Genomic DNA, 23,867 nt, shown 5'->3' with positions numbered 1-23,867 from the left:
AGACACCTGTTCACACACTCAATCAAACAGACTCCAACCTCTCCACAATGGCCAAGACCAGAGAGCTGTGTAAGGACATCAGGGATAAAATTGTAGACCTGCAAAAGGCTGGGATGGGCTACAGGACAATAGGCAAGCAGCTTGGTGAGAAGGCAACAACTGTTGGCGCAATTATTAGAAAATGGAAGAAGTTCAAGATGACGGTCAATCACCCTCGGTCTGGGGCTCCATGCAAGATCTCACCTCGTGGGGCATCAATGTTCATGAGGAAGGTGAGGGATCAGCCCAGAACTACACGGCAGGACCTGGTCAATGACCTGAAAAGAGCTGGGACCACAGTCTCAAAGAAAACCATTAGTAACACACTACGCCATCATGGATTACAATCCTGCAGCGCACGCAAGGTCCCCCTGCTCAAGCCAGCGCATGTCCAGGCCCGTCTGAAGTTTGCCAATGACCATCTGGATGATCCAGAGGAGGAATGGGAGAAGGTCATGTGGTCTGATGAGACAAAAATATAGCTTTTTGGTCTAAACTCCACTCGCCGTGTTTGGAGGAAGAAGAAGGATGAGTACAACCCCAAGAACACCATCCCAACCGTGAAGCATGGAGGTGGAAACATCATTATTTGGGGATGCTTTTCTGCAAAGGGGACAGGATGACTGCACCATATTGAGGGGAGGATGGATGGGGCCATGTATCGCGAGATCTTGGCCAACAACCTCCTTCCCTCAGTAAAAGCATTGAAGATGGGTCGTGGCTGGGTCTTCCAGCATGACAACGACCCGAAACACACAGCCAGGGCAACTAAGGAGTGGCTCCGAAAGAAGCATCTCAAGGTCCTGGATGGAGTGGCCTAGCCAGTCTCCAGACCTGAACCCAATAGAAAATCTTTGGAGGGAGCTGAAAGTCCTTATTGCCCAGCGACAGCCCCGAAACCTGAAGGATCTGGAGAAGGTCTGTATGGAGGAGTGGGCCAAAATCACTGCTGCAGTGTGTGCAAACCTGGTCAAGAACTACAGGAAACGTATGATCTTTGTAATTGCAAACAAAGGTTTCTGTACCAAATATGAAGTTCTGCTTTTCTGATGTATAAAATCCTTATGTCATGCAATAAAATGCAACTTAATTACTTAAAAATCATACAATGTGATTTTTGTTTTAGATTCCGTCTCTCACAGTTGAAGTGTACCTATGATAAAAAATTACAGACCTCTACATGCTTTGTAAGTAGGAAAACCTGCAAAATCTGCAGTGTATCAAATACTTGTTCTCCCCACTGTACCTTGGAAATAAGAATATTTGGTAATAGGAATTCTTCCAGGTAATTTTGTCCAAAATTAGGTTGTAGGTTTGGATTTTTAATTTGGATTGAAGGTTATGTTGTGGAGGGTAGAATCCTGTATTTGTCCTTGCAGAAAAATCTAAGTTTATCCAACTCTTCATCTTTTTTGCAAAAACATGCTGAAAAATGCAGGAGCCCATCTGCTCATGATCTCACTCTCTCTCCAAAATTATAGCTCTGTGAATTTCCACATTATATATTTAAATGTAGAAATATATAAAACAGTCACGCTGGACATGTGTGCCTGCTAAATTACTAAGATGTTATCTAAAATCACCACACTTATTCATTTCATGCCTTTTGTAATATTGCAATTAGGACTTTGGTTGGGAACAACACTCAACAGTATATCATGTCTGGATATATAATTGAAGGTTAGGTCAAAAACGTTTTATTTTTTTCCACTCCATGCATCAACTGGCTAAATAAACAGAACTTGAAACGTCCAAACTATAGCCACTCCAGCAGAAAAGGAGATTTGATACAAAAAGATTTTATTTTCACAATATCAAAAGTCAACAGTGAACCCTACAGAGATTTGTGGATCAATAGGCATCAACAAGGTACAGAAAAAAAAAACTTGTGTGTGTAGTGATCCCATTTAACCAGTTACTTTATTTTTGTTTGAGTGTAGGTGCTGTTTAGGATATGCTGAGTAGCATTCAATGTTTTTGAAAACTGAGTTAGAGAAAACACAAGCAAACAGGAAACAGAAATAGCAAACTGAAGAAAAATTATTTTTGCAGTTCATCCTTTACACAAGTTATACAAAAATCTAAGAAAAGAAAAATGTGTAAGAAATTATGCATATGGAAAATTCAACCCAGAAATGGGTTAATTTCCTATATCTGCAGATTAAAATATTCTTTCATCTCCTTTCAAGTATCCCTCCATCTGTAGGACAATGTTCACATTTTCAAATGTAAAAATACTACAAGATCAGAGGGAAGGGCAAATACCAAACAACTCAATGGCGGCGAGAGGGGATAAGAGAAGTTAATAGGAGGGGAGGAAGAAAAGAACGACGTGATGGCCATTGTAAAGAGCTGAAATGGGCACAGATTCATTCGGACCCCCAAAGCAGTCACAACTAGATACTTCATGATCTTCCAACCAAGGCCTGGACAGTATCAGCAGTATGGTAATAGCTCCACCTCATCCTCTGATAGGGTAGGTGGATAGAGGGCTAGGTGGAGTTTCTGCCATATTGCTCACACTGACACAGCTCTTTCATCTCTACAGTGGGGAATCAAGAAGTGTCTAGGGCAGGGTTAGGCAACCCTGGTCCTGGTGTGCGGAAGGCACTTCCTGTTTTTGATTAAACCGACCTGGAAGACCAAATGTGTTGAATTTAGGCAATCACTGAACTGATCAATAAGCTTAGTAGCTCAATGTGGTGCCTTGAGACAATTGTACAGTACCTGCAGCACTCCAGGAACAGGGTTGTCTACCCCTGGTCTAGGGGTCAGTTTGAAACAGAACCAAAAGAGGTTCAAGACACCAGAATCCATCCTAACATAAAGGGCGCGTTCCCCTGCCCAGGCATTGCTGACGCATGCCAGATCTTACAACCCCTGGATAGACATTTTAAGTATCAGCTAACCACATCAAGTTATAGCAATATAGCAGTCGACGACAGTCAATGACGTGGCACGCAACCATTGGTTGATGCATGCAACGTCTGAGCAGGGGAACACGACCAAAGGCTCCATATTCCCTCCAGGGTGAGAGGTCACAGGAAGTAGTCTGCCACTGGCTTTTTGGAGGGAATGCCCCTGGTTTCCTGCGGAGCGGCTTCAAATATGATGAACTCCCTCTGCAGGTGCTCATCCAGCTCCAAGATGGCTGCCACATTACCACATCTGTGTGTTACAGGGGAGGGAGAGAGGGAGCAGAAGAGATAGATGGTTGCTATGGTGACCTAAACATTGCTATAAGCTAACAACATGCATACACAGCAGAGTTTGGCCATAAACTCAGCAGTCCAAATGCAGAATATATAGGACGGGAGAAAAAAACGAAACGACAAGCAAGCAAGAAAAAGATGGACAGGACACAGACCTGTAGCAGTAGTTGGGTGCGGACCACACAGTTAGCACTGTCTCATTGAAGTGCCACTTGTAGCCCTCCATGACCAGCTGGTGGGCCCTGCAGATCATGTGGATGTCATTGGCCGCGTTGAACTGGGCCACCACGTCACTGCCAAACAGGTAGCCCGCCCCCCTCGGGCTCACACCCCACCCTGTGGTGTCTGGGAGAGAGAAACTTGAGTTGCCTCATTCCTTTTCGTTGGTGCATAAATGCTAAAATGTGAGACAGACTTGGTGGAATCTTCACCATCCTGCTTATAGCTACACGTTTTTGGGGTGGAAGGGTTATTTACCAGTATCTTACCTTCTGGGTCAGACCACAGCAGGTCACACATGGGGCCATCGTGAGGCACTTCCTGCTTCCTGTCGATAGTTCTGATCTGGTCCAGAGTTTGAATAGAGGGAGAAAGGCCGCCGTGCACACAGAATATCTACACAATGAGAGAAATAGAGAAAAAATCTACATTGAACAAAAATATAAACACAACATGTTTCATGAGCTGAAATATAAGATCCCTGACATTTTTCATACGCACAAAATGCTTATTTCTCTCAAATGTAGTACACACATTGTTTACATCCCTTTTAGTGAGCATTTCTCGTTTGCCAAGATAATCCATCCACCTGACAGGTGTGGCATATCAAGAAGCCGATTAAACAGCATGACCATTACACAGGTGCACCTTGTGCCGGGGACAATAAAAGGCCACTCTAAAATGTGCAGTTTTGTTACACACCACAATCCCACAGATTAGAGGTTGACCGATTATGATTTTTCAACGCCGATACCGATTATTGGAGGACCAAAAAAAAGCTGATACCGATTAAATCGGCCGATTTTTTAAAACATTTTTTTAAATTTGTAATAATGACAATTACAACAATACTGAATGAACACTTATTTTAACCTAATATAATACATCAATAAAATCAATTTAGCCTCAAATAAATAATGAAACATGTTCAATTTGGTTTAAATAATGCAAAAACAAAGTGTTGGAGAAGAAAGTAAAAGTGCAATATGTGCCATGTAGGAACGCTAACGTTTAAGTTCCTTGCTCAGAACATGAGAACATATGAAAGCTGGTGGTTCCTTTTAACATGAGTCTTCAATATTCCCAGGTAAGAAGTTTTAGGTTGTAGTTATTATAGGACTATTTCTCTCTATACCATTTGTATTTCATATACCTTTGAATATTGGATGTTCTTATAGGCACTTTAGTATTGCCAGTGTAACAGTATAGCTTCCGTCCCTCTCCTCGCTCCTACCTGGGCTCGAACGAGGAACACATCGACAACAGCCACCCTCGAAGCAGCGTTACCCATGCAGAGCAAGGGGAACAACTACTCCCAAGTCCCAGAGCGAGTGACGTTTGAAACGCTATTAGCGCACACCCCGCTAACTAGCTAGCCATTTCACATCGGTTACACCAGCCTAATCTCGGGAGTTGATAGGCTTGAAGTCATAAACAGTAGAGCTGCTGGCAAACGCAGTAAAGTGCTGTTTGAATGAATGCTTACGAGCCTGCCTGGTGCCTACCATCGCTCAGTCAGACTGCTCTATCAAATCATAGACTTAATTATAACATAATAACACACAAATACGAGCCGTAGGTCATTAATATGGTCGGATCCGGAAACTATCATCTCAAAAACAAAACATTTATTCTTTCAGTGAAATACGGAACCGTTCCGTATTTTATCTAACGGGTGGCATCCATAAGTCTAAATATTCCTGTTACATTGCATAACCTTCAATGTCATAATTACATAAAATTCTGGCAAATTAGTTTGCAACGAGCCAGGCGGCCCAAACTGTTGCATATACCCTGACTCTGCGTGCAATGAACGCAAGAGAAGTGACACAATTTCACCTGGTTAATATTGCCTGCTAATCTGGATTTCTTTTAGCTAAATATGCAGCTTTAAAAATATATACTTCCGTGTATTGATTTTAAGAAAGGCATTGATGTTTATGGTTAGGTACCTTTTTCGCGAATGCGCATCGATTATATGCAACGCAGGACACGCTAGATAAACTAGTAATATCATCAACCATATGTGTAGATTACTGGTGATTATGATTGATTGATTGTTTTTTATAAGATAAGTTTAATGCTAGCTAGCAACTTACCTTGGCTTCTTACTGCATTTGCGTAACAGGCAGGCTCCTCGTGGAGTGCAATGAGAAGCAGGTGGTTAGAGCGTTGGACTAGTTAACCGTAAGGTTGCAAGATTGAATCCTCGAGCTGACAAGATAAAAATCTGTCGTTCTGCCCCTGAACAAGGCAGTTAACCCACCGTTCCTAGGCCGTCATTGAAAATAAGAATGTGTTGTTAACTGACTTGCCTAGTTAAATAAAGGCGAAAATAAATAAATAATTAAATACCGATTTCTGATTGTTATGAAAACTTGAAATCGGCCATTCCGATTAATCGGTCGACCTCTACCACAGATGTCTCAAGTTAAGGGAGCGTGCAATTGGCATGCTGACTGCAGGAACATCCACCAGAGCTGTTGCCAGAGAAATTAATGTTCATTTCTCTACCATAAGCCACCTCCAACGTCTAGAGAATTTGGCAGTAGGTCCAACCGGCCTCACAACCGCAGACCATGTGTAAGGCGTTGTGTGGTGCGCAGTTTGCTGATGTCAACGTTTTGAACAGAGTGCCCCATGGTGGCGGTAAGGTTATGGTATGGGCAGGCTTAAGCTATGGATAACAAACACAATAGCATTTTTTATCGATGGCAATTTGAACGCACAGTGACGAGATCCTGAGGCCCAATGTCGTGCCATTCATCCGCAGCCATCACCTCATGTTTCAGCATGATAATCCACAGCCCCATGTAGCAAGGATCTGTACACAATTCCTGGAAGCTGAAAATATCCTAGTTCTTCCATGACCTGCATACAGACATGTTACCCATTAAGCATGTTTGGGATGCTCTGGATCAACGTGTACAACAGCGTGTTCTAGTTCCTGCCAATATCCAGCAACTGCATAGCCATTGAAGAGGAGTGGGACAACATTTCACAGGCCACAATCAACAGCCTGATCAACTCTATGTGAAGGAGATGTTTCGCGCTGAATGAGGCAAATGGCGGTTACAGCAGACACTGACTGGTTCTGATCCACACCCCCAACTTATTTTTTTAAAGGTATCAGTGACCAACAGATGCATATCTGTATTCCCAGTCATGTGAAATCCATAGATTAAGGCCTAATGAATTTATTTCATTTGACTGATTTTCTCATATGAACTGTAACTCGGTAAAACCTTTCAAATCGTTGCATGTTGTGTTTATATTTTTGTTCGGTATAGTTAAGGCCTTATACAATCCAACTCAAGAAACAGGTTTCTTTAAAAACATTCTTCTCAATAAAGCAACAAAACATGTTTGAACCGATGGGTGCAATTGCAATCCAGAGTTACTTGCATTAATTACAGAGGAAAACCTGAGCTAGCAGGAAAGATATAAAGAGGGGAGATTGTCACGAGTCATGCTGTTTTTAGTGAGACTAGCCATCTAGCCTGGTCCCAGATCTATTTGTGCTGTATTATCAACTCCTATGTTCATTGTCACGTCCCTCTTTGGTATGACCATAGGAGTTGGTAAGATGGTACAAATAACAATCAGACAGAAGCAGAGAAATGTGACTGAAGGGGCCGGGGAGCGCACCTTGCCGTCGATGATGGCAGAGAGGGACAGGTAATCAAAGATCTCGGTGCAATATCTCCACACGGTGACCGAGCCGTACTTGCGGAGGCACTCGTCATAGAAGCCGTAGACCTGTGTGATCTGCCGTGACTCGTGGTTCCCTCGGATCAGAGTGATCCTGTCTGGATACCGCACCTGTGGGGGGAGGAAGGGGTAAGTTACTTGTTAGAATGGGTCCTTCAAAGGGACCCTACTGGCCAAAAAGCAAATGAGAGGGGTAGTAGGTCCGACTTTGTCCCATAGAGAGCTCAGGTTAGTAGTGGGGCTAGACACAAAGCGCACACTTCGCACAGTACAATGACAAAGTATAAAAAATGTCCAATTATTGCATTTCCTGAATTTACATAAGTTTAAATTGAACTAACTCCAAACCTGCATAGCATTAGAAACACTACTAGAGGGGGTAAAAGAGGGTCTGAAGAATGAAAACATCTAGCCTCAGAATAATTGAATAGCTCTGATTTGGCTTCTCTCGAGTACCTTGAGTGCTAGGAGCAGCAGGAACGTCTCCACGCTGTAGAAGCCTCGGTCCACAAAGTCACCCATGAAGAGATAGTTTGTCTCCGGAACATCGCCCCCTACCTTGCACACACGCAATCGAAGTGTTAAATAATGACACATCAAAAATGGCACAGCAGAATATGACATGTATGTAAATGACATGGAGTATATGGCATTAAGAAGCAAAATGGTGCATATGTTGAATTTGGAACTGTACAGACACCGCACAAAGAGGCACTGAGAAATCATACAGATGAAATTCAGGAAATACAGACAGAAAGGAGACTGGACTTACTCTAAACAGCTCCTTTAGGTCATAAAACTGTCCATGAATATCCCCACACACCTGTGATAGAAAATAAGAGTTGTAGGGAGTTAAAGGGAAACAATTCAGGAAGTAAAGCTGAGCAAACATGTATTCAATTCACTAATACTAAACATGTGCTTCTAAAATAGAAAAATCTATATTTTTAGTATTTTGATCTTGAACAACATTTATTAGAGGTATGGGTAGCGGCATCTTGAATTGCCAGTGTAACAACTGACGCCAATGTGTCATTGGTAGGCGTGAGCAAATTGTGAGTTTTGGCGTTGAGACAAAGTGAATGCGGCCACTGGGAGGTGCCGTGCCTCTACTGGACCTGAAAGGTTTCTCAACTTTGACAGCTCTGTCATTGAGATCAGGACAACAATATTAAGGTATGAAACTGTATACAATTCGCCTTAATGTTGGTAATTATATGTACATTTTAGCGTATTTTTTTCCAATTGATGAGTCAGTGAAATTAAATGTTGACAAGCCGAGTAGACAATCAGCCAAAATGAGGCAAAGTATCTAACTAGCCAGCGTACTTGATTTAGCTCGTCTTGTCTTTTTTATGTAAATGGTTTCATTGATAACTACAAACTAAAATACTTCTATTGACAATTTGAAGAGCATTTGTCATTAGGTATGAGCGAGACCTAGCTAACACAAACTGGCAAATGATTAAGTTAGATATGAAGAAGTGTTGCATGGTATACCAGTACCACAGTAATGTCACGGTACCAAAACGTCATGATACCAACATTTTAGAATACCATAGTACCGTTTCATATGATACTATGACATTTTTCAGCCCTACTGATCTAAAGAACCCGCTGGCACCTGTTATAATTTTTTAAAATAAATTCTGTAAAAAAATGTAAGCAACAAGTCTCTTGTTAGCACCGGTCCAATAATGTCCCCTTCACTTTCATATGTGGCAGCTGTAATCCGCCAGCCGCATCCCATTCCAGCTATCAATCACCAGCTTCTCTCCATCCGCTCTTCCTGCGCATCTATTCCTCAGTTTTTAAAATATAATCTAGCCGTGATGGCGAGGGGGGATGCAGACACTGATCAGTCTTCTGTTGTTACATTTGTACATTTGATACATTGGAGCAGCATGCAGAGCGAGCAAAATTGATAGGTCTACATTCTATATAATTTCATCCCTGGTATATCCAAGAGCACAGGACAGTCTGATAGGCTTTGCAAAGGGTTAAAAAAATATGACTCACATTACTGGAGCAACCTTTAATTCTTCCTGCGCAATTTCGCACGCATTTGATATAATTTCACAAACCATGTCACTGGCTGGGCTGTTTTAAACTAATCCCGGGCCATTGTTCAGTCAAGTTACCTAGGTAGCTAACAACCTGGTAACTTGACAGTAGGTCTAGGCATATTTGATTTGCACAGGAAGAAAGGAAAAGGGTCTACTACTCATGAGATGTGTTTCAAAAGGTAGGATTCATATAGGCCTAATGTAAGATTAAACTAACAAAAATCTCTCTCTTTCTGGTGCTCCTTACATTGTTTGGTGCCTAACGTTTTTAAAGTTGGGAGCAGTGAGTATGTGTTTATGAGGGAGACAGAATGTGTGAGGGAGGGAGAGTATGTGTAAGTCTTAACTGAAGAGTAAAAGTTTAATTAAGTGTTTTCCCCTTACTGCCACAATGACATGCAGATCATTATGCATGTATATTCCGTCATCCCATTCCTCCAGCCAAATCACAGGCAGGCCTTTGCAAATATGAACAAATTAGTCATTCTATGCAGTATTCTATTATACAGTGAACAGTGTGAAGTTAAATTAAATATGTTGTATTGCGTAGAAGTGTGAATATCAGTGACAGATTTTTTTGTATAGCACATGCGTTTAGAAAACGGGAACAAGTGTGGGAAATGGGGCGAACAGGACACTAAGCCACTATTTCATCAAATTGTGAAAAACTCAACACAGGTTAATGAGAAAGGTGTGCTTGAAAGGATGCACATAACTCTGCAATGTTGGGTTGTATTGGAGAGAGTCTGTCTTAAATCATTTTCAACACAGTCTGTGCCTATATTTAGTTTTCATGCTAGTGAGTGCCGAGAATCCACTCTCACATAGGTACTGGTTGCAAAGGGCATCAGTGTCTTAACAGTATCGATTTGCCAAGGCAGGATACTCTGAGCGCAACCCTATCCAGAAATCTGGCAGTGGCTTCTGCTTAAATTCAATTTTCACAGAACCGACTGTTGCAAAGAGGCTCTCTTGTTCAGATATCGGTAAATGGACTGGAGGCAGGGCATGAAAGGGATAACGAATCCAGTTGTTTGTGTCGTTCGTTTCGGAAAAGTACATGTGTAATTGCGCACCCAGCTCACTGAGGTGCTTCGCTATATCACATTTGACATTGTCCATAAGCTTGAGTTGATTTGCACACAAAAAATCATACAATGATGGAAAGATCTGTGTGTTGTCCTTGTTAATGCAGACAGAAAAGAGCGCCAACTTCTTAATCATAGCCTCAATTTTGTCCCGCACATTAAATATAGTTGCGGAGAGTCCCTGTAATCCTAGTCACATTCAGTGGAAAAAAAACATCACCCAGATAGGCCAGTTGTGAGAGAAACTCATCATCATGCAAGCAGTCAGACAAGTAAAACTTATGGTCAGTAAAGAAAACTTTAAGCTCGTCTCTCAATTTTTTTTTAAACGTGTCAATACTTTGCCCCTTGATAACCAGCGCACTTCTGTAGGTTGTAAAAGTGTTACATGGTCGCTGCCCATATCATTGCATAATGCAGAAAATACACGGGAGTTCAGGGGCCTTGCTTTAACAAAGTTAACCATTTTCACTGTAGCGTCCAAAACATCTTTCAAGCTGTCAGGCATTCCCTTGGCAGCAATGTCCTCTCGGTGAATGCTGCAGTGTACCCAAGTGGCATCGGGAGCAACTGCTTGCACGCACGTTACCACTCCACTATGTCTCCCTGTCATGGCTTTTGTGCCATCAATACAGATACCAACGCAGCTTGACCACCAAAGTCCATTTGATGTCACAAAGCTGTCCAGAACATAAAAAATATCCTCTCCTGTTGTCCTGGTTTCCAGTGGTTTGCAGAAGAGGATGTCTTCCTTAATTGACCCCCAATAAACATAACGGACATACAGTTGAAGTTAGAAGTTTACATACACTTAGGTTGGAGTCATTAAAACTCGTTTTTCAACCACTCCACAAATTTCTTGTTAACAAACTATAGTTTTGGCAAGTCGGTCAGGACATCTACTTTGTGCACGACAAGTAATTTATCCAACAATTGTTTACAGACAGATTATTTCATTTATAAATCATTGTATCACAATTCCAGTGGGTCAGAAGTTTACATACACTAAATTGACTGTGCCTTTAAACAGCTTGGAAAATTCTAGAAAATTATGTCATGGCTTTAGAAGCTTCTGATAGGCTAATTGACATAATTTGAGTCAATTGAAGGTGTACCTGTGGATGTATTTCAAGGCCTATCTTCAAACTCAGTGCCTCTTTGCTTGACATCATGGGAAAATCTAAATAAATCAGCCAAGACCACAAATGAAAAATTGTAGACCTCCACAAGTCTGGTTCATCCTTGGGAGCAATTTTCAAACGCCTGAAGGTACCACGTTCATCTGTACAAACAATAGTATGCCAGTATAAACACCATGGGACCACGCAGCCGTCATACCGCTAAGGAAGGAGACGCGTTCTGTCTCCTAGAGATGAACATACTTTGGTGCGAAAAGTGCAAATCAATCCCAGAACAACAGCAAAGGATCTTGTGAAGATGCTGGAGGAAAGAGGCACAAATATATCTATATCCACAGTAAAACGAGTTCTATATCGACATAACCTGAAAGGCCGCTCAGCAAGGAAGAAGACACTGCTCCAAAACCGCCATTAAAAAGCCAGACTACGGTTTGCAACTGCACATGGTGACAAAGATGGTACTTTTTGGAGAAATGTCCTCTGGTCTGATGAAACAAAAATAGAACTGTTTGGCCATAATGACCATCGTTATGTTTGGAGGAAAAAGGGGGAGGCTTGCAAGCCGAAGAACACCATCCCAACCGTGAAGCACGGGGGTGGCAGCATCATGTTGTGGGGGTGCTTTGCTGCAGGAGGGACTGGTGCACATCACAAAATAGATGGCTTCATGAGGGAGGGAAATGTATGTGGATATATTGAAGCAACATCTCAAGACATCAGTCAGGAAGTTAAAGCTTGGTCACAAATGGGTCTTCCAAATGGACAATGACCCCAAGCATACTTCCAAAGTTGTGGCAAAATGGCTTAAGGACAACAAAGTCAAGGTATTGGAGTGGCCATCACAAAGCCCTGACCTCAATCCTATAGAACATTTGTGGGCAGAACTGAAAAAGCGTGTGCGAGCAAGGAGGACTACAAACCTGACTCAGTTACACCAGCTCCGTGAGGAGGAATGGGCCAAAATTCACCAAACTTATTGTGGGAAGCTTGTGGAAGGCTACCCAAAACATTTGACCTAAGTTAAACTATTTAAAGGCAATGCTACCAAATACTAATTGAGTGTATTTAAACTTCTGACCCACTGGGAATGTGATGAAAGAAATAAAAGCTGAAATAAATAATTCTTTCTACTATTATTCTGACATTTCACATTCTTAAAATTAAGTGGTGATCCTAACTGACCTAAGACAGGGAATTTTTACGAGGATTAAATGTCAGGAATTGTGAAAAACTGAGTCTAAATGTATTTGGCTAAGGTGTATGTAAACTTCCGACTTCAACTGTATACCAGGAGCTGTAACAGGAGCTGTGCCAGGCCCGCCACGTCTGTTGACTCATCCAGCTGTAACGCAAAGAATTCACTGGCTTGTATGCGAAGCAGTACTTGTTTCAAAACATCTTCTGCCATGTCACTGATGCATCATGAAACAGTTGTTTGATGAAGTCTTTGTCTGTACAGTTTTTTGGCCTTTCCCCCCGCTTTGTCCCAGTCAAATCCACGGCAGCAGGAAGAATAAAGTCCTCCACAATAGTATGGGGCTTGCCTGTCCTAGCCACTCGGTAGCTCACCATATAAGACGCTTCTAGCCCCGTCTTATTAATGGTATCTGTTGCTTTTATACATGTCTTACTACTCGAAAGTCGTCAATTCTCACTCAAAATTCCTGTGGCTTATTTTTCAAATAGGCATGTTTAGTTTCTAAATGTCTGCACAAGTGTGAAGGTTTCATTGAGTTGTGAGAGTACTTTTGCACATATAACACACTGTGGCTGAGGAAAGGCACTGCTCCCAATATAAGTGTACCCCAAATCTATGTAGTTCTCATCATATTTGCGCCTCTTCGATGGTCCAACATCCCTGTCTGTTGTTCTGTGCTTTCCTGGGTAAGGGGGCAGTAGCTCTTCGGCTGCATCAGATTCACAACTGTCAGTGTCCATGCTAGCTGGGCTAGAAACAAACATAGAATTACTGATGCTAGCATTGGATGTGCTTGTGTAAGCAGAACAACTTGTGTTGTCAACAGGTGCAGGTGTAGTACTGCTGGTAGTAGCAGTACTACCAGTAGAGCTGGTATGTGTATCCATGGACACGGGCCTTACTTTTAACCATTTATTTATTTTAGAGCAAACAGAATGAGCAGCAGCTACATTTGGCTACATACGGACCGTTAGTGAAATTCCCGCGAGACAGTAACAGTTAATGTGATTGGATGTTAATTATTTGACTAGGCTACCTGTATTTGACATTGTGTTGTTATTTCGCTCAACACTAGATGGTTTAACTTTATTTTTGGCAGTGAAACAAAGCTACTCAGGCGAGGGAAAAAAACTCACCCAAATGCATAGCCACGTTGGAAAATCTAAATGGGCTGTTTGAAAATGTGAATCACATTTTTATTTGGCGTACCCCCGATGGCATTGCGCGTACCCCGCCTTAGATCATGTATTTTCAGGCTTGCGAAGCAACTGCTTTTTATCCCTCTCAATCCTGTGTTCCCTCCTCTCTGTCTCAGTGTCTTGCTCCGCACAGACCGGACAAGTTTAAGCGGGTGTGCAATGGAGTATGGTCATTGCAGTTAGTTAAGCACAGAAAACGTGGTAATTATGTAGAATATTGGCCTGTTGGAAACTACAACTCCCTACTACATTGCACAGTTCAGGCTTGATCTGATTTCGCTCTACAGAAACTGCACATCGAGCTTACAGAAAAACAAGTCTGCCCTTTCCATAGTGGGGTCATACTAGTTTCTAGCCCAAACAGTTTGGACGCTACAGACAGAATTTGGCATATCGTCGGTACTGACTTCAGACGAGTCCCGTGTGGCTTCTGGGGGTCGTAAGAGCAAAACAGTGAACACCATAGTGCTCCTGAGAGTCTCATCTTTCCGTTGTGGTAATATTACCGTTTGGACGCTATAGAGGTTTTCGTGAGGAGAGCAATTTTCGGGATGTCTCCTGTTCTGACAAACAGCCCTGTAGCTCTGAAACTTTCCACCGCAGATGTGGAAGGCCGATAGGCGGATGTGTTGGAATGAGACGCAGCCCATACAAAAGAAAACTGATATCTCTAGCTTAAACTGAAGGATTTGGATGGGAATTTGTGTATTATGTTAATTTGAATGACTCACTGGTGTGTAAATAGATTTAAGGATTATGGACTATCAAATATTAAATGATGTTACATGTTCTCAAATGTTAAGAGGGAAAACCTTTGGAGAATAAAATGTAACTGTCACCTTGCAAGCCGATTGATAACTTGTACAACTCCCTTCCATTCACGGTTCCATTTTTAATGTGCTGAAGGGTCTTCGCTACTTGGGGAGGACGAGATTGAAATGGACAAGCAGGAGGAAGTTTGAACCACCACGTGATACTGCTGCGTCTACCAAGATTTTTGACTGGAAGGTAACTGTCAATGATTATTGTTGTGTACTATTAGGCCTACAGTGGCTTCGGAATGTATTCAGACCCCTTGAATTTTTCCACTTGTTACATTCCAGCCTTATTCTAAAATGTATAAAAGTTTTTTCCCCTCAAGCTACACACAATACCCCATAATAACAAAGCAAAAACAGGGTTTTAGAAATGTTTGCTAATTTATAAAAAATAAAAAACAGAAATATTACACATACATAAGTATTCAGAGCCTTTACTCAGTACTTTGTTGAAGCACATTTGACAGCGATTACAGCCTCAAGCCTTCTTGGGTATGACGTTACAAGCTTGGCACACCTGTATTTGGGGAGTTTCTCCCATTCTTCTCTGCAGATCCTCTCAGGCTCTGTCAGGTTGGATGGGAGGTGTTGCTGCACAGCTATTTTCAGGTCTCTCCAGAGATGTTCGATCAGGTTTAAGTCTGGGCTCTGGTTGGGACACTCAAGGACATTCAAAGACTTGTCCCGAAGCCAATCCTGCGTTGTCTTGGCTGTGTGCTTAGGGTCATTGTCCTGTTGGAAGGTGAACCTTTGCCCCAGTCTGAGGTCCTGAGAGCTCTGGAGCAGGTTTTCATCAAGGATCTCTCTGTACTTTGCTCTGTTCATCTTTGCCCCGATCCTGACTAGTCTCCCTGCCCCTGAAAAACAACCCCACAGCATGATTCTGCCACCACCATGCTTCACCGTAGGGATGGTGCCAAGTTTCCTCCAGAAGAATCTTGCTTCTCATGGTCTGAGAATCTTTAGGTGCCTTTTGGCAAACTTCAAGCGGGCTGACATGTGCCTTTTACTGAGGAGTGGCTTCCGTCTGGCCACTCTACCATTTAGGCCTGATTGGTGGAGAGCTGCAGAGATGGTTGTGCTTCTGGAAGGTTCTCCCATCTCCACAGAGGAACTCTGGAGGTCAGGTTCTTGGTCACCTCCCTGACCAAGGCACTTCTCCCCCGATTGCTCAAATTGGCCAGCTCTAAGAAGAGTCTTGGTGGTTCCAAACTTCTTCCATTTAAGAGAGATGGAGGCCACTATGTCCTTTGGGAACTTCAATGCTGCAGAAATGTTTTGGTACCCTTCCCCATATATGTGCCTCGACACAATCCTGTCTTGACAATTCCTTCGACCTCATGGCTTGGTTTTTGCTCTGACATGCACTGTCAACTGTGGGACCTTACATAGACAGGTGTGTGCCTTTCCAAATCATGTCCAATCAATCGAATTTACCACAGGTGGACTCCAATCAAGTTGTAGAAACACCTCAAGGATGATCAATGGAAACAGGATGCACCTGAGCTCAATTTCAAATCTCATAGCAAAGGGTCTGAATACTTATTAAATAACTAAAAACAAAAATACCTTATTTACATAAATTTGCACACATTTCTGGAAACCTGTTTTTGCTTCGTCATTATGGGGTATTGTGTGTCGATTGCTGAGGATTTTGTATATGTTTTATTCATTTTAGAATAAGGCTGTAACGTAACAAAATGTGGGGAAAGTCAAGGGTCTGAATACTTACCGAAGGCACTGTATATATAAACTAGGTCCAAGGTTATTTTTATACTCACTCACTTGCTCTCTATGACACTGTGGTGCACTGTCAGCTCTCAGACATATCTGAGAAGGAAGACACTATAGACATGTCACCTGTGTACCAGGCAGTCAATAGTTGAACCCACGGTAAAAAGGATAGGCAGGGGCTGGAAAGACTGGACAACATGCTGCTGAGGTTGCAAACAGGGCTGAGGGACAATCACACAGGACTCATACATAGATATACAACACCAGTCAAAAGTTTGGACACATTTGTTAAACAGATCAAAAAAGTGGTTACTTTTGGTTACTACATGATTCCATGTGTTATTTCATCGTTTTGATGTCTTCACTATTATTCTACAATGTAGAAAATAGTAAAAATAAAGGAAAACCCTTGAATGAGTAGATGTTCAAACTTTTGACTGGTACTGTACATACCATACATAGGTAATATTAAAAGGGACTCCTAGTCATCACCCAATAGCTCAGATTGTCACTGGTCATTTCCCCTTTCTTGCATGCTTTTAATTTGTTCCCATTTTGACTCTTCGTGTATTAGGCTATAGGCCTAAGAAGAAATTTAAGTTGTAAAAGCCAATTGTTATTATATGCCTTATTCTTATAATATTTTGTATTCCAGTTAAATTTTGATGATAATATCCCTGAGATTAATGTTTTATATAATGTTATGGTTATGACAGCATGATATAACTTGCACTTTATTTTCTGGGTGGAATGAGATCATGTATTCCCCTAACCTTATTCTTTCCATAAAGTTATTGTTTTATTTATATTACTTGTGTGTGTCTTTCCTTATCAAATGTAAGACTAAATGCAATTTGTAATATGTTTTGGTGCATATATGTATTTACTATATTATGCAAATAAAGTGTCTGATCACAGAACATTCCATAAAATTCTAGAAAAATACCACCAGTCATTAAAACAGCTGTCACTCATTCACAGTAAATAGTAGTACTATTCTGATTTCAGATTATCAATCCTTACAAAACAAGGAAGACTCACTATACTATTAAGTGTTTATCTTAATTAGGAAGTTGTGTAAATGGCAGTTGTTTGGGAAAAAGGTGTTTAAGATGTATAACACAGGCAATTTTTTGATTGACATATCATTTCAAAGGGCTGTTTCTCAGCTTCCAAAATATGTATCATGTTTTCATAAATGGTTTGACACCAGCAAAGTATGGCTCATTAATATACGCAGGGGTCATGATTAGGACTGTGGCGGTCGCGAAATTTCGTCAGCCGGTGAAATCCATGCAATATAGCCTATACCTTCACAAAATATCCATTATTTATTTTATACAGGTCTAAAGAAGCATGAAATGAAGAAAATTGTCGATTTCAGAAGAAAATAATAGCATATTCTGAGTTGTCCTTATGTTAGGTCCTGATGTGGCTATGTCAAATGGCAGTGGGCTACAATAGTTAATTTGCTTATAATTACGTGGCATTAATTGATATTATTTTATAGTATGAAGAATACAATTGAACAAAGCTGAATAAAATATAAATATTTTCTCCAAACGATTTGAGGGAGTGTGCACATGTGGCTATTCTATGTTGAGCGGCTAACAAAGAAATAGTTACTCCTATATGCTTAATTTAGAGTTATTAATGTAACTTTAGTTGTTCTACAAACGTTGGGCTATATGTTTTGATTTTTAATACATTGTAAGGCTGCATGATGAGACGCTAATGATGATTTGAAAAAAGTTACTTGAAAAGGCATGAGGTCTACTTTGTTTTTTGCGCAGGCTGTACACACTCCAATAGTCTCTCATTCACAATTTGACAAGCACTAGAAAATAAATCAATGCATATTGAAGATATTGGATGAACTGTGCACATTTATTTTTTGAAAGCCAACAAGATGAGCAGGCCTAACAAACAGCAAAAGCACTAGCCTGTCAATCTACTATTCCCCATAGTACAAAAGTCAACCTATTCTATTCTGTGCGAGAAATAAATATTCCACACAGTCTGAGACAGTTGTGGGATGCGATAGATCCCAAATGAATACAACCAACTCATCAAAAAACCTTTTTATGCAATGTGAGGCAACAGATCATAACGTTTAACTTACACTATTTCTTCACATTATAAGCTCAGAAATTAGCACATGGTAGTAGGATATAAGCGCAATTGTTCCATTAGCGGAAAACACCATTATGAAAAGTGACCGCAAATGCAATTATGCATGTAATGGTAAAAATGATTTCCCCCAAACTTAAAACTCACTCGCAGCTTATATATAAGCTATATTTATATATATATAGATATATATGCCAGATAGGCTCTACACCCCTTGTAAAGCAGTTGCAAAAAAAGGCATTGTTTCTTATGCTGGGTATCATTCACAAGTGATGGGCTAATATTGTCACCCATCAAACTATTCTTGATTTAATATTGTCTTTACATATAGTAAATAATATATGTGTGACATTTTCTTTGATTTAGAAAGGTTCATGATAATGGTCCAGTCTCGAAACAGGGGCACTGGGAAAAAATACATGTAATCTATGCACTTAAATACGGAACGTTTTTCCACGTGGTTTATTTCATGCCAGGTAGGCTGTACTCATGTTGTAAATATAAGTAATGTGCTTAACCCTCCTGTTATGTTGCAGGTCAATTTGACCCATTTCCACTTTTGAGTTGTCTAAAATACTAGTTAACCTCCCTTTCTCTCCATGAAATTAAAGGACTTTTCCTCATTTAGGGTCATGAATCTAACTTCAAAATTTGGACACACTAATGTGTTGTGGAATGTCTGTGTAGATTTTGTATACAAACATGACGTTGTGGATCCTTTTGACCCAGAGGCTTTCATGTGTATAGATATTGGCACAGGTCCAAAATAAACAAGTGTCTTTGTATTTTGTTTTCACTGGTTCTGGTTGCACTATTATAACTATGTTTGGGTGAAAAGGAGTTTCCCAAGGTAATCCTTCTCAGTGCGAGAGCAGCAGATCTCTGACACAGACACTCAAAAATTATCTCCAAAAGATTTTCAGCCAATGAAGCCTTATCACAAATGCTGGACTGTGACAGTGAAATAGAATAAGAGGTTTCAAAGACAGAGGATATTTCAGAGATAGAGGACAATGCTGTTGATGATCCAGATTGTGAATTTTTCTTTGGTGAAGAGGAGGAGTCTGCTATACCATCCCCTCCATCAGATGAGAGAGAGAGCACGCAACAACCATCATCCAGAGAAGAGAGGACATGGAGGTCTAAAATGGTAATATAGAATGGTCACTGTCCCCACAACGAAGTCAAGGTAGGACTGTCAGCTTCCAATGTAATCAAAATTGTTCCAGGGCCCCCCTCACAAAGACAGTAAAACCAGCAGTGTAGAATGCAATAAATACATCTGCAGGAAGTGTTCAACATTTAGGGAGAAAGACTGAAGGGATCATTTTGACCAATAGGGTCAAATCACACCACAATAACACAAATCACAAGTGTTACTGGAAAATACAACAAAAAATGTACACTTGGGGAAACTGAAAATGCTTGCTGTGAGAAAGGAAATATGTCAAACAAATAGTTCTTAAATGTTGAGTTTTTAAAAAATCAAATGTTCTTGTATTTCTTCTTTCTGAAAGGTCTGACAAGACTAAATAAAGTTTTGGCTGTTTTAACTTGATTATTTGACTGTCTTGAGCGTGTTTAAACTGTCCGGGTCAATCTGACCCATACCACAATGAACATAATTTATTTTCAGCAAAGCACAAGGGTTAATATTAGGAAAGTTGAATAATAAATATAGTAGGCCTAGCCTATAGAAAGCTGATGGATCCTCTTTTTATTAGCGGTCATCAACATGTTTTCTCCTGCAATTGCATAAACTATATAAATGTTGCGCAACATGAGCTCATGGGCTCTCATTAAGTGTTAGATTAGATTTTCGAATACATTTGCATTGATGTCAGAGCGATTAGAGGGACAAGAGTGCTGAGTACCAGGCAGTTAGCAAGTTTGGTGGGCTACTAAATGAACAGCAGCATCAGAGCTTGGAAAAGCCTAATTACCGTGACTAAGCGGTCATGTGGAATTTGACTGGCGGTGTGCCGGTAATGCGTTCCCCGCAAAGCCCTAGCCATGATCTCAGTCAATTCTGGAGTTTCAAAACTCTCCTACTGATGATGCAACAATGCCAATATGGCGAATTACAATTAAGGCTGGTTTACAGTCTGTCTATCTACATGTCTGTAGACAATTGTCTTAGGGACATCATGAACATTCTATTGTCATCCGACATCGAACTTTATACTTATGAAAAAGTATTAACACAAAACAGCCTCTGCATGACAACAGCAGCCCGGTGCTCCAAATAGCATACTTTCTCTATTTTAAGACCAATATATCCATCTGTTTAAAAATGAATTCAGTAAATGTCAATCTAGCAAGCCAGGCAACTAAAAGCAATTTTCTAAACAATGTTTTGGTTCGTTGTCTAGCCAGTTCAAATAATGATCAGAGTATAGCTGACAACGTCTAAACTTGAGTTACTTCTTATTCATTATTACAGAAAAGTAAACCCACAACAACAATTATTTACAAGGTAATGGCGAGCTTACAGAAAATAGCTTACTGCCACAGTGTGACGAAATAAAAGTAGGTCATTCTCATTCTGAGAATTTTAGAACTGCATCATCTGGTCACAGGAGGATTTGGTCTGGTTGCTGTGACAGTACGGTAACCACGACAACAGACGTTGCGACAGTGCAGACTTTTTTAAATGTCTGCACGACAAGGAAACTGACAGTCGCAGTGACAGACTACAGACATTCCACCAAGTATAAATTAAATGTTTTGACCAGCGACACTTGTTGCATAATTGCCTACAAACATGTTGTTAGACCAAGTATAAACTGGCCTTTACAGTTAGCTGGTATTCTAAAGCCTAGCGTTTCCATTCCCCTAATGTATTCAGCCATCCAACATTACACATGTAACAAGAGGGATCCGATTGGGAAGTGCAAATAATGGCAGTCTAGGCAGATCTACGAAGTAATCAAGATGTCTTCTATTCTGAAAATACTCACTGTAACTGGAGAGTCCACCCTCTGTACGTTACTCTCCTCTACCAGAATCTCCCTGTAACACAAACACAAGCAGACGACAGGCTTAGTGATGAAGATTTTGGTAGTATCAGGAATGTTAACGTAATATGGCCTGTGTATGTTTAATTACCTGGCCTTGGCGCACAGTGCTTTGACTTCATTTTCCTTGATGAGTTCACAGCGCCTAAGTTGTTCTATCTGTCTGTCCAGATCACTGATGTCCCCCATTGTCACACACATATGGAGCGAGAGGCTCACACACAATCCTCACTCTGGGGTCTGGAGGAGTCTCCTACAGAGCCTCGCAAACACAGGGTGTGTATACTTCACACACAGTCACCCTGGTCCGGGAACACACAAACACACTCTCTCTAGCTGTTCAGGCAGTTCTAGTCACAAAGAGAGAGCGGCAGATTGATGCAATAGAGAGGGATCTATGAAAGATATAATATATGACATGTTTTAGAGCATGATTACATTAACACATTGTTATATGTCCGTTCTGTTCAGTCTGAGAGCTTCAAATAGTGGAAATCCCAATAAACTAACTAGCTTATAGCTAGCTAACGTTACTAGCGAAGTTAGTTAGCATGAAGTGAGTTCAACACTAACATAACGTTAGTTAATTGGTAACGTTAACTCAGTCGGCTAGTTGGCTGGTCTTTTCATTAAGGTTGGTATTATGGGTATATTTGTGTTAATATTTAATACCCAGATAGATATCTTCTCTACCACGCACTGCGTTGTTAGCATTAGCTAACTAGTTAGCTAACAATCTCGGCCCGTTCATCAAGTAGTACGAAATGCTAACGTTGCTTAGCTAGCTAATTTAGCTTGCTAGCTATCTGTTACCTATGTTTTTTAGGCGAAAATGGCGTAACCCAAGCTAACACAAATACCTTTGAATATTGGAGAAGAAGAACTCGAAATACAGACATATAGCTGTTTTATTCCACGGTTATTTTCCTTTTTCACCGGTTCACATAACCACCGCCGGACGGGCTCTGTCTGCAACTTCCGCTGTCGGGGACGCGCATTTCGTAGTCATGAAACGGGAGGGGAATTTTCAGTTTTTAAGCAAATATCCTACAGTTTGACATGGCTATTGCTGTCTTCTTATGGTCAAACATTATAACAAAATCAATGGGGGCCTGACTGTCTACATATCTTTTCTACAACAGCGTCATTTCGCAAAATAATATGCTGCATCATCTGGATATGTATGTAACAAAAGTTCAACATTCAACTTCTGCTACCATTTCTGTCATGCTGTCTATGAATACAATTTGACGCATACGTTCGATAAATTCAAGGTATGCACCACACCAAACGCACTGCAAATGCCTCTGCAACGCAATCATGCAAGGCAAACGCAGTGTTTCGTTGGAAACGTATGTAATTATTGTGTACCAAAATGCAATGATGCTGTCGAAGCGTTTACATTGAAAGCGTTTTTCCAATCCTGAAAATGTCAAATAATAACAATATTAATTGACTATGCACAAACAATTTTATCCCCATTGATGTACACAAACCCTAAATTGCTAATGCTATGTATTGGCCAATGAGAGGCTTTGAATCCATTTGCACTCCCCAGAAGGAGCAGTCCTCTATAAGATGAATGGAATTCTACAGTATTTCAATTTAATGTTTCAATGACAATATTATATGTATTTAAGTATTTTTTGTTGTTGTAGTGGGGACACTAAAATTAGTACTTTAAAAAAATGTATACTTTAAGGAAAATGTTTTCATAAATTTTTTTCATTTTTATGTTTAGCTCACATAATATACTGAATAAAAATATAAATACATTTAATGGAATTGTTGCATGTTGCGTTTAAGGAAATCAGTCAATAAATAAATTAGGCCCTAATCTATGGACTTCACGACTGAGAATACAGACAGATATGCATCTGTTGGTCACAGATACAGTTGAAGTTGGAAGTTTACATACACTTAGGTTGGAGTCATTAAAACACGTTTTTCAACCACTCCACAAATTTCTTGTTAACAAACTATAGTTTTGGCAAGTCGGTTAGGACATCTACTTTGTGCATGACACAAGTAATTTTTCAACAATTGTTTACAGACAGATTATTTCACTTATAATTCACTGTATCACAATTCCAGTGGGTCAGAAGTTAACATACACTAAGTTGACTGTGCCTTTAAACAGCATGGAAAAGTCCAGAAAATGATGTCATGGCTTTAGAAGCTTCTGAAAGGCTAATTGACATAATTTGAGTCAATTGGAGGTGTACCTGTGGATGTATTTCAAAGCCTACCTTCAAAGTCAGTGCCTCTTTGCTTGACATCATGGGAAAATCAAAATA

The 23,867-nt window shown here is 40.6% G+C and overlaps 1 protein-coding gene across 2 annotated transcripts; it reads right to left on the bottom strand.

The window, feature by feature from the left end:
* Positions 1-1,822: 1,822 nt before the first annotated feature.
* LOC139577594 (serine/threonine-protein phosphatase 4 catalytic subunit B) lies at positions 1,823-22,567 on the bottom strand. Of its 2 annotated transcripts, none has more exons than XM_071404717.1 (9): positions 22,431-22,567; positions 21,662-21,965; positions 21,514-21,565; positions 7,954-8,004; positions 7,638-7,739; positions 7,119-7,292; positions 3,740-3,866; positions 3,407-3,596; positions 1,823-3,207 (listed from the first exon to the last, which is right to left on the bottom strand). In XM_071404717.1, the coding sequence occupies exons 2-9, from the start codon at positions 21,769-21,771 to the stop codon at positions 3,078-3,080; spliced, it is 936 nt and encodes a 311-aa protein (XP_071260818.1). In that variant the 5' UTR covers positions 21,772-21,965; positions 22,431-22,567; the 3' UTR covers positions 1,823-3,077. The 2 variants fall into 2 exon arrangements, with proteins under 2 accessions (XP_071260818.1, XP_071260819.1); XM_071404718.1 differs by having other exon boundaries at positions 21,662-21,872; positions 22,431-22,552.
* Between the last annotated feature and the right edge of the window lie 1,300 nt (positions 22,568-23,867).

The sequence above is a fragment of the Salvelinus alpinus genome, chromosome 6 (genome assembly GCF_045679555.1).
Source record: "Salvelinus alpinus chromosome 6, SLU_Salpinus.1, whole genome shotgun sequence".
NCBI classification, from domain to species: domain Eukaryota; kingdom Metazoa; phylum Chordata; class Actinopteri; order Salmoniformes; family Salmonidae; genus Salvelinus; species Salvelinus alpinus.
This window is presented reverse-complemented; position numbering and strand designations above follow the sequence as displayed.

Excerpts from the sequence above, each read along its gene's own strand:
- LOC139577594 (XM_071404717.1), bottom strand. The coding sequence starts at position 21,771 with ATGTGTGTGACAATGGGGGACATCAGTGATCTGGACAGACAGATAGAA. Across the intron at positions 8,005-21,513 it reads GGGTGGACTCTCCAGTTACA|GTGTGTGGGGATATTCATGG; the intron begins GTGAGTATTTTC and ends TTTCTATCACAG. Across the intron at positions 3,208-3,406 it reads GCACCCAACTACTGCTACAG|ATGTGGTAATGTGGCAGCCA; the intron begins GTCTGTGTCCTG and ends TGTAACACACAG.